The sequence below is a fragment of the Aulonocara sp. 'chitande type north' Nkhata Bay genome, linkage group LG17 (genome assembly GCF_057382095.1).
Source record: "Aulonocara sp. 'chitande type north' Nkhata Bay isolate Kocher_YH1m ecotype deep benthic linkage group LG17, A_spYH_male_GT1.1, whole genome shotgun sequence".
Taxonomy (NCBI): Eukaryota; Metazoa; Chordata; class Actinopteri; order Cichliformes; family Cichlidae; genus Aulonocara; species Aulonocara sp. 'chitande type north' Nkhata Bay.
Window position 1 is genome coordinate 39088682 of NC_141360.1, and position 11307 is coordinate 39099988.

General features: G+C 37.1%; 1 protein-coding gene across 1 annotated transcript; it reads right to left on the reverse strand.

Annotated features, from left to right (window-relative positions):
• Positions 1–298: 298 nt before the first annotated feature.
• On the reverse strand, positions 299–3222 carry LOC147310582 (uncharacterized). Its single transcript, XM_086268292.1, has 5 exons — positions 1553–3222; positions 1363–1456; positions 1161–1272; positions 724–851; positions 299–610 (listed from the first exon to the last, which is right to left on the reverse strand). Exons 2-5 carry the CDS (start codon positions 1426–1428, stop codon positions 299–301), a joined length of 618 nt encoding a protein of 205 aa, XP_086124418.1. The 5' UTR covers positions 1429–1456; positions 1553–3222.
• Positions 3223–11307: the final 8085 nt, after the last annotated feature.

Sequence of the window (11307 nt, forward strand, 5' to 3'; positions counted from 1 at the left end):
AATTTAGTGTCAAAATTAACAACAAAATGTGTAAAAATATTTAACACTGAGGGTTATTCACACTGTTCAGAGTAATTTGATTACACTTTATAGAGCTATTTTTACTCCAAATTTAGTTTAATAATAACACTCTGATGTGTATATATCATTTTTATTTCTCTGTAGTGTGATTTTTTTCATATTCATCTTATGATGCTATATTACTAAATAACTGTGATCTATCCTACATTATGGAAATAACAAATATACAGGTTAAAGTAACAGCATTTATTATGTTTCTCATTTCAGTGTCATTTAATTAACGTAACAAACCTTTACAATTCAGTTCTATGATGCTCACTAGAGAAAGCAATATGACATTTCCCCAATGTCGTAGTTGCAGAAAAGTAAAAAAGTTCATCAGGGATGAACTGTATGATGTACCAAAGACATAATGGGCCCTAAAGAGTTCATCAAGGGCTCCTACAGCACCTGTCGCATTACATGGAAGTGCATGCTTCTCAATCACAATGAAGGTGTGAATGCTGCTTCTTGTGGATCCCTGGGTAAGATGGTAGGGCTGACTGCTTCGGGTGATGTTGTCTAGATGCTGCTGTACACTGGTTCCAGCCTACAACAACACATTAAACAACAGTATTAAGTGACTATCCTCTGACAGTAGATTAGCTCAACTCACTGTCCATGAAAATAGAGGTGATGGAAAGTATATTTTAAACAACATACCTTTGGGAATTTGATGAGGTTATTGACAGCTTGAGATGCAGACATCTTTCCTGGTCTCTTTCGCCCTTGTGCAGATGGTGGTAGCAGATGTAGCAGCAGCAAGATAGTAGACAAGTCACTGTCCCAGCCTACAGACGAATAAATAAAGAATTATTCCAAAAATACATTGAATTGACAGAATTACCTATATAACCAACAATGGCAAATAAAAACAGTCACAATCATACCATTCTCAACTTCAGTACCTGACTCAGCATTGCACATTAACTCCAAGAGCTCTGAGGTGGGGACAAGTCCATGACTTTTCTTTACAACCTTTGCTTTGAGATTGGTGAGCCACCTCTCCAAGAATTTGCTCCCAGTGACCTCACAAAACAGGAGTCGGAAATCTTGTTCTATCAGTACATCAGTATCATTTAAATGATAAGTGAACTTACTTTTGGGAGATTTGCAAACTGAGACGCTTCTTTCCTCCACAGCTTTTCGTTGAATGGTCTTCAACCGCCATGCAATGTATCCTGAACTGCTCTCTGGATCGTAGTAATGTTTCTATGTAATTAAATAAATGAAGAAGGACTATGTTATCAACATTTCTGAGGGCAATTATGTATTTAATGTTGAAAAGTTCCCTTTACTTACATATCCATGTTGTGAATATGGGTCTTCCAGATATGGAGACAGAGCAACAATGCCCTGCGCATACATCACTCTTACGCTTTTAGGGGGAGATGTCCTAGTGTATAAATTCAATAATTGGCATTAAACATCACAATTAAAAATAATACAATGTTTAAAATGTTTCTTTATATCTTACATTTTTAATTCTTACCCATGTCATTCTGTCATCTCAGCCTCAAGTATGTTTCTCATCCGTCTTCTGGTTGCATCTCTCAGAGATTTGGTTTTTGCGTACTCTTAAACCTTTCTATAAAATAGAAACATTACTTAATATTACTTAACATGTCATTAACATTGCTATCAGTTAATTTACACAAAATACATATTTCTTACTAAATAATGAGCAAAACTCTAAAGTAGTGTATGCCTTTGGCATTTGCTTAAAATAATATAAACCAGTAAAGTTAACTTTATGGTAATGTTACCCACTTTTTCTGAAAGTATGTTCGCTTATGTAAGCTAATTAGCGATTATTAGCTTACTGATAAACGGCAATTTAGTTGTTCAAACTGTGCGATTTGACATGTGACAATGATATTATTTAGACAGCATTTAGAAGAAATACATAGTTAAAATGTTTTAGGTTCATATTAACGCAGTGAGAAGATAACAAACATCTAAACTTTTAGCAACTGCTAGCATGTAGCTACTGGAATGCCATTAAAGCACAGCGTCTTACCAGTAGTTTTCTTGGTGACTGTGGTACCTACTACTTTCTGATCATTAAGAAGCTCTTAGCTTCTCACCAAGCTTCTTAATGATGGTATTGTAGTCCATTTCAGCCAAGTTTAAAGTCCCTGACAGCCAATCGTGGAACTCAGAATTCTGGCTGGGTTGTAGGGGATCAAACTCCTGATTTCACTCAGTGACATGCAGGTCAGTTTATACCTTTTCTTTAATGTGGTTTTTTTTTTTGTTCTGGATTTTTGGTTGCTATTCTGTCTCTCTTCATTATAATTATACAATAAAAAAAGAGAGGCTTTATTTCCATTTGTTTGGAAGTGAGCAAGCTTATAAATTCATAAATAAATTCAGCAGGGGATAAACAATAATTCCCAATTTATCACAGCATAAACCAAACCCACTAAAATCCCCAAACCAACTTTTGCCACAGAGCTCCTCTGTTATCCATGCATGATTAAGGCCATGCCAAAACGGACTAGCTGACATTCTCCTTCATTATAATGAACATGACACATTCACCATCATGCTGCCAGAGAAAAAACCTCACCAGAATATCAAATATGTATTAATCCATGACCAAAAATAGTCCTTCAAATGTCCTTTTTCTTTGTTTTTCTTTCTTTTCTTGTTCTTAAAAACTGCAGCACCCAGCTGTTACAGGAAGGCTTTCAATGCTAATACAGGTTAAAAAATAAAGTGTGGACTCTGATTTGCGCTGTAACTTTGCATGCATGAGTGTTTTGCACAGAAAAAAATAATTTATATACAGTATTATGTACTAAAGTAGTCTTCAGGAGTCGTTCTCCAGATGTCTTGAAAAAGCCCACCTTTGAAAGATGGCTGTTCTATTTTCTGTCAAAATGATCCCACACTGCTTCAATAATGTCGTTCCAACGAGCAACACCTGCAGTTGTGTGCTTTGTGTTTACATTTAAATAAGTGTATTTATGTCAATTCTCTTGGTAAGATTATCGTGGTAGTGCTTCTTTGGACATATCTGGTTGTTTGTCATGTTGGCCTTGTCTCACTTTGACATCAATTTATGCTCCTCTATTTGTAAAAATGTTGTTAAAAATAAATACATTTTATCTCAGGTTGTTCTTCTGTTTGCTTGGGACTTGTGGCCGATGGATGCCTTTAATGATGTTTCTTGGTCACCTCTAGAGGGGGCATAACACAAACAACTGTAAGATTTGTCAGTGGAGTCAGTCAAGAATCACATATTTGCTTGGCCTTGATTATTCTTCCTTTGGCTGAGATTTCTGAGGTTTAGTTATGATATAGATTTTGCTGTGTGAGCAATGACAGAAACCTACTTTTTCTTTAAACTTACACTACATAAAAGTCTGTGGGATGGCTGTCTGATGTATACATTACCTGACTTTACAGGGTTTGAGACAGAAAATATAGGATGAGCTTGTAAAATGTGCAAGAGAAGCATTAATGAATTAAAAATGCTCTCAAACCATTTGTGTGTTCCTTAGTTAACTTACAAAATGGTAAAACTCTGCCTATATTAGCTGTTAAACCAGTTTAAATTTACACATAGTAAATTTAAACAAGTACAGCAGTCCCTCGTTTATCGCGAGAGTTACGTTCTAAAAATAACCCGCGATAGGTGAAATATACGAAGTAGCCAGCTTTATTTTTTAGAGTTATTATAGATGTTTTAAGGCTGTAAAACCTCTCACTACACATTTTATACAATTTTCTCAGACAGGCATGAACATTTTCACACTTTTCTCTCTTGTTTAAACTCTCAAAGTTCAAACCTTCGCAGAAAAATAAGTCCAGTATTATAGAATGAAACCAAAGATCAAACCCTGTTTTAGGTCCAGAACATGGGAATAGAGCAGCTGCCAGAGAATTCAACATTAATCAATGGTACGAAAGTAGAGGAAGCTGAGTAAAGTTTGACTTATCTGACTGTTTTGTTTCGCTTAATGCACCTTATAATCCCGAAAAGTAACTTCTACCTTCCTTTAGCATGTCCAGAAGTCCAACTTTTTGTGCGATGGTTATCATCTTCCTCTGCCTTTTGGGAGCTACCGCAGGCGCCTTTGACGGTGCAAAATGTTTCGTCGACATTGTTGTGTTTGTTGGGGAGAAAACTGACAAACATACAGTGCAGCACTTCAGAGTCACACTGCTAGCGATCAAAGAGTTATGTACATTTGACAAGCTGAACGCATTCTGTACTGGACAGAAGACATGGCAGTAGACTGATTGACTATGGTTGTCAGTTTTGGCCGGCGGTCATAGGTTCTGTCCAATAATATGACGCGAGACTGGAGTAAAAGACATCCATGGTTTGGCACTTTATTAAAGAAGGAGCATGATAACAGCACAAACACTAACCACAACTAAACAAAATGGCTTCCTTTTATACTCTACCTTTTCCAGGTGAGCATCCGGAATAGCCCAAGTATGGGGGTTAACTAATCAAAATGAACACATAACCCTCCACACAAACAAACATACAATAACATTAAAGCACATCACAAACATATACATATTTCCAACACATACTATAAACAAACCAATAACATAAGCTTCACCCATTTCTATCTAAATTAAAACCCTCTTTATCCATACTCCCTAACCTGGCACACTGGTCTGCCCCAAGAGCTCTTAAACAGGTGATTGAGCCGCTTTCACTCTTTTGCTCCACATCCTGCAAGAAGCAACTAGGACAGGTGAGTACCTTTACAAGTTCTCATTTCGCATATATTTAGGTTATTGATAAATGATTAACTGCAAGCAGCTCTAACTTTGGCTCTTCTCCGACACAGGTAGGATGGCCAGTCCCACTGTCTCTTTTCTGTTACAAGCTGTCAATTTAATCGTATGTCAAATAACCTATTAAAAGACTCCATAAGAACTAATGTGTTTTCTTTATTACCCCATTTTAAATTCCCAATCCAACAATTTATTATTAACAATACCAACCAGGTAATGGAACCCCTGGTCTCCATTACAATGGTCTACAGCCAATCAGGACTCAGAAAACAATGCGCTGTTAAAAAAAACAAAAAACAAGCAAAGTTGCACAAAAAAATCCACGAAACAGCGAGGCCGCGAAAGGTGAACCGTGTTATAGCGAAGGACCGCTGTAGGTGTTTAAGAAAACTGCATGTAATCTTCTGCAAAATCCACAGTCACACATTGAGGCATCTAGAGGTCTGTACACGTGACAGAGAAAACAATGATTTTGATATAGCTTGCAGCTTTTGCCAAACATGAAAGACTTTTGAAAATAAGCATTTTGATAGTTTTCAAAGCGCTCAAGAAGCAAAACTGGTAAAAACCACTGTTAGATCATTCAAAGCTTCCCCCTCTGAAGCCTCTGAAATATTTAGCTCAAAATGGACACACAAAGTGTTTTGTGAGGTTTTGGATAAGGCCAGAATGGTGCAGCACTGGGGACAGTTTATTTGCTTTTCATAAAGTCAGAATCAAATCTAAAGTCTCCACTGGTTCAACGTTGTATTTGAAACCACCATAATTGAAGTTTATGTTTATGTTACTTTAAATAAGGGTCCATGATTAGTGTTTTCATGTCGTCTGGTGATCTCTGGTAAGAAAACAGACTGCAGGGCCCAGAGCTAAAGTTGTTGTGTAATCCCTGGAGAGCTGAGTAATGAGCATGGACTTCAGTCAGCCTTTAGTTCTGTTGCTCCTGAAACACTGACTGCAACAATAGCCTGTATATCACAAATGGATGCACGTTTTAGATGTTAACTAAAATGAAGTTGTGTAGTTTAAAAGTTTAAAATATTTAATTGCTATACTTACCGTAGCTATATCACAAATTGAATTTCTTCAACAGGTTTAGCCTTGTGCTGCCTCCTCCACCACCACACACCCTACACTATCCTCACTGGTCTCTCTAATCCCCAGTCACAGACGGCTGGCTACCACAGTCTGAAATAGGATAAGATGCTGGTATTATAGAAAACACGCTGTCTAGTTCCTATACCAAACATGCTGACACCATCTGAGTTTAAGAAACTATCAATCAGTTACTCTCACATTGTATGTGATCAAAGTGCTGGAGAGACTCCAGGTGAAAACATCTCCTGAACCCTTCTCATTTTTTTTATACAGAGCAAATCGGTGAATGAATGAAGCAGCCATCCTGCAGAGAGCTTATGCTTATTTATTTTAGGTAGTAACAGCTGCACGATCCAGGTCACCTTTGAGTTCTTAAGTGTATTTTACTAGGTGGGACCACATCCTCGTTTTAAAGTTGACAGTATTTGTAGTAGCTAATGGCTGATGGCATGAGTATGAATTGCAGTTGCGGTTTGAGGAAGGCCTCAGAGGGGAATGGTGATGGCTCCTGGCTAAACTATCTCCAATTAACACAAGAGAGAGAAGCAGCAGGAAACATCAGGAAACACATGGATGAACCATCTCATGGATCACTGACTACCAGACAGACAGACTGCACTGTGTGAGATTGGGCTGTTTGATTTGGTGATGTGCAGTTCAGGAGCTACACGGGGAACTGTGGTGTCTCCATTCCTGTTCACCTTGCACACCTCAGACTTTAAGACTCGTACCACTGACAGAAATGAGCAAGGCACTAGTGTGGTTGACGAGTTGACAATGACATTGTTTTTTTTTTTTTTTATCTGTAACGTTATTAGCTCATCCAGCAGGCATGTCCATCTTTTAGATACAGTCTGTGGTTTAAAACTACAGAGAATGTGAAAAGCTAGATGAATTAATGACATAAACTGAAGTTATACACACGCCGTTTTTAATCGACCCTTTCCCCCCTTTTTTGTTCCGATTTGATCTAAAATTGTGCTTTCGTTTGTTTTCACGTGTTTTTACACACTTATTACGAATTTTAATTTCATGCACAGAAAAATAAGATATTCATCCAACAATTAACTTGTGTAAGTTATAAATCAACAAATCCATTTTTGGATCACATATTTAAATGTGTTCATTCTATGTAAAATCCCATGTGGAAAAGGAACAACGGAGGTTTGTGTTTCATGTGTTTTATATCCTCTTGCATTTAAATGACCTGAGAACAAGTAGATGGATGGATGGATGGGTGAATTTAGTGTTAGAGGTAACGGGGCTCTTGATATATTTTCTGGAATGGATAACCCATCATTTGACCAAATGCACTGAATGATGCACTTGGCTCATTTTTAGGTATTCTCTCTCAGTGCCCCATCCAATGACCTCTGGCTGCTTATGGACTTTGAAAATATAATGAGCACCCTCTCGAGCAAACTAAATGCCAGGATCACCTGAGCTGCACTTTAGATTCATTTAATTTGCCGTGGAAAAAATGCACAAAGATGAATTAAAATGACCCCAAAATTGAAAGTAATAAATGTAATGAGAAAATGCCCAAAGAAAAGCAGAACAGAAAAATTCTGTTAAGTTCACAGAATAGAGCCATATCTGTACTTTGAACAAAACTAATTATGATGTGACTGGTTGCATAAAGGTAACATGTTGCTGTTTGGCAGGTTTGGTTTTTGATCATTTGATTATAGACGAAGGCATGAAATTGACAATGTCTCATTGCAGCTTGAAGAGACGACTGATGAAATCACTTGAGATAATCTCTCGAAACATTTAGAAGAAGAACATGCAAAACCTGCAAAAATTGAAAAAGGAATGTTTTTCATTATTCATTGCATCTTTAAAGTTTCATTGAGCTTTTGCTGTTAAATGTCATCTTTACACGTGCCAAGTCAGTGCTACCATATGTAGAAGCGTCACTGTGCTCCTTTCAGATTAATCCTGTGGATTGAGGTCAAATGACCCAGATCGGGTGTGTTTGATGTCGGCCGTTTTGTACACACAAGAACATTTTAGAGAAAGACTAAAACCCTCACATCACAGAAAAAACAAAGGTCCCTGTATGCAGTAAATCAACCCTCCACTAATTTCAAATTTCAACTTGAGTTATTTAGTCATGTCTTACGTTCTTCTTTTTAGAATAATGGAATTCCACAAAAAACTATATATTATTTGATATAAACTTTTACAGATTATTCATAAACTGACATTTTTGGATTCCTTCCTCAGATTTTGGGTATATTTTTGAGGCTTTTCATCAGTACCAACACTTCCACTCCCCTCAGTAGTGACAGATATCAGCTTCTTCAGACACTGCCATTTTTAATGCCCATTGACTCTGGAACTGTTTTTCTATTGTCTCTTCAATTTGATCCACTAGTGTTGCTGATTTCAAGACCTTTGCATGCACATTTTCTGCAGTGAGCATACTTTTGTAACGTTTTGGGATTTTGTAAGATTGTCTCTCTTACAGGCTGCACAGAAAAATGAAGGGAACACTAAAACAGCTTCTAGGAGCCTGGTGAAAGCAATGTTAAAGTTAAAATTTTTTACTGATACAGAGCAAATTTTTTTAACAAAAGTTCAAATCTGAAATCACAGACCAAGCCTGTTCAGTTGTGTTCATATATGCCTGACAGCCCCTGAGCATGTTTCTGATGAGACAGTGGACGGTGTCCTGGGGAATCTCCCAGAATATTTGGCAGGGTTGACACACTGAGGCCTTTCCCTTAGAGAGAGAGCAAAGAGTTCAGTCATTTGGGAGGGTTTTAGAGTAGAGCCGTTATTGGTCCACATTGAAAGGAGGAACCATCTCAACTACCCCTGCGATCTGGCCCCCGGATAAGAGCAAGAAACTCCGGTCACACGAGGCCAGGCATTGCCCTTTGTCGGGAATCCAGGGCCCACTGCATCAGCATAAACTCTCGATGATGGATTCCATCCCAGCACCATCGAGTACTTTACGGTGGCACCGACCTGTGGGCACTAAATGCCACCCTCATGGATTCTGTATCTGACAGTTTATTTGAATCAGGCACCTGAGTAGCCTGCTGGAGGCCATATTGTAGGTCTCTGGCAGTGCTCCCCCTGTTCCCCCCACAGTTATTACAGTTTGAAAATGTTAAGCTTTAGTTTAGCGTCTATTAGTTTGAGTCTTAGTTTTAGGCTTTAATGATTATTTTTGTATGCAGGGAATATATCAGAGGCAAAATAGTACAGGTATTACAATAAAAACACACAACCTTTTGAACGCAGTTGACTCAAAGTGTTGCAGACGTCCAAAGTCTCAATAAATATATCTGTCAAAGCCTCATCAGGCAAGTTTTAATACATGTTTTATTTATGTATTTATTTATACCAAATTAATTAAATCATTTCAGTCCAAAATTCAAAATTTTATTTGTATTTTAGTTAACAATTTTAAAAAATATATATAATTTTAGTTTTTAGTTTAGTTGTAGTTAACTGTAATAACCTTGGCTCCTCCTCACACCAAAGAGCAGAGAATGGTCCTGCTGGTGGTGACAGTAGGACAATAATGGTACATCTGATCAAACATCTTCCAGTTTCAAACTACCTGCAGGAACACAGCATTTAAACACACATCTGTGATGTATTTTATTTGTCTGCTAATTTGAAATCCAAAGGTTTGTACATATGTTTAATTATCTGTGTGTGCACTGCACTGAGCAGAGGGTGAGGACTTGGCAGTGCCTGCAAGACTGTTGGGCACATGACTGCCACCTCCCTTATCACGGCCACCACAGACTGCTTTTCTTTACAATCCTTCAAAGGGCCAGAAACTTAGTCAGTTGACAGTTCTCAAAGAAGATCAGCCATAGAGTCAATTGGAATCTATTTGTTCTAGATGTTAGTAAAACTATACAAATCTAACAAATTAACTTTTCAATCATCACTATTTCTGAATACCAGTATGTGCATCATAGGTTAGTACTTACTGTGCTATATCATCATTTTCGAATGCTTGCTTACAGTCAGCTTAAGTTGTATCAGGTAACATCAGGTAGTTTTAAATGTTAAACCATACAGTGGTAAATGGTAAGATAATGAACTGTGCTCATTTGTGTCTTTTTTAAATGATCTGTTCCCAAACTTTCTGTCAGGTCCCTTTCATCACTGCAATTTTTAAAAAAGCCAACCAAACCTAAAAACCACTGTATGCTGTAACTTCTGTTATTGGCTCTACAGTTCACCTGTTGTCATTTTCATTTGCACCTTCATTCAAATGGACATGCATGAGCTTTCTTTTTTAAAATTTTATTTTTAGGATGTAGAGCTCTTCTCTTCCTCATTCCATGTCTCCTCCATCAAAGTGACCTTTAGACTGACACAATCTGTAAGTCTTAAGAAGTCAAAGTCCCAATTCCTAAAATGCGTCTGAAGGAAAGAGGGCGCACTGGTGTTATCCTTAGCAAAACTCTTTTCAGCACTACCAGTTATAAAAGAGGCGTGACTTGCAAATGTAAATGTATAAGTAATAATTATATAAAATGATTTAACATTTCTGTTACCGGTGGTAGAACAATCCAAATATCGATAGTAGCAATACTGATGGTGTTGGTGTTGAATTGATCCAAGCACGATAGGATCAATACTTTGTTTCTGTCCCACTGAATTGTGTTAAGTAAATTATTTTAGGGGGAATTAAAAAATATACCTCACGCATTCATTCTGAAAAATGCCGCCTGCATCTTTTTGTGATGTCATGTCTATTTTATTTGTAGCCTGTAGCAGTTTGAACAACAGAGGTTCACCCGAAGTGTTTTAGAGACATGTACATTTACATTCCAGAGCTTCAAAGAAACAAAACCCTGTTTTAGAATACATGAATAACTGGAAGGAGTGTTTTATTCTTTGTTGTGTTGTCTATTGTGGATTTAGTGGTCATTAAAATGTGTTCAGAAACTGATGACAACTCATGTAATAAGTCCTGCCACTCTGATCTCCCCAACACAAGCTGCTTATGATGGTTATCAGTATTGGTACTGGCAATACTTACTTCAGTACTTGGCATAGATCATGCCAATATTTGCAGTAACCCACAGCACTACTCTTATCCTTCTTTGTGTGTGTGTTTGTAATAAACACACAAAAATGTATAACATCCTCATTTTTTCCTTACATTACAAAGAGGAAATATAATTAAAGCTAAATTCATAACAATGCCAAGCTCATCTGACAGAGATTAAAGTGCAGCAGTAGACCAGACAGACATTTTCAGAAGCAATCCATATGAATTTAATATAATTAAATTATAACTAATTATTAATTATAATTAATTATTAAAATATTATATAACTATTAAATTATTATATTAAAGACATGTACTTTGTTTAAACGCTTAAAACGCCAGAATCTATTGTCTTT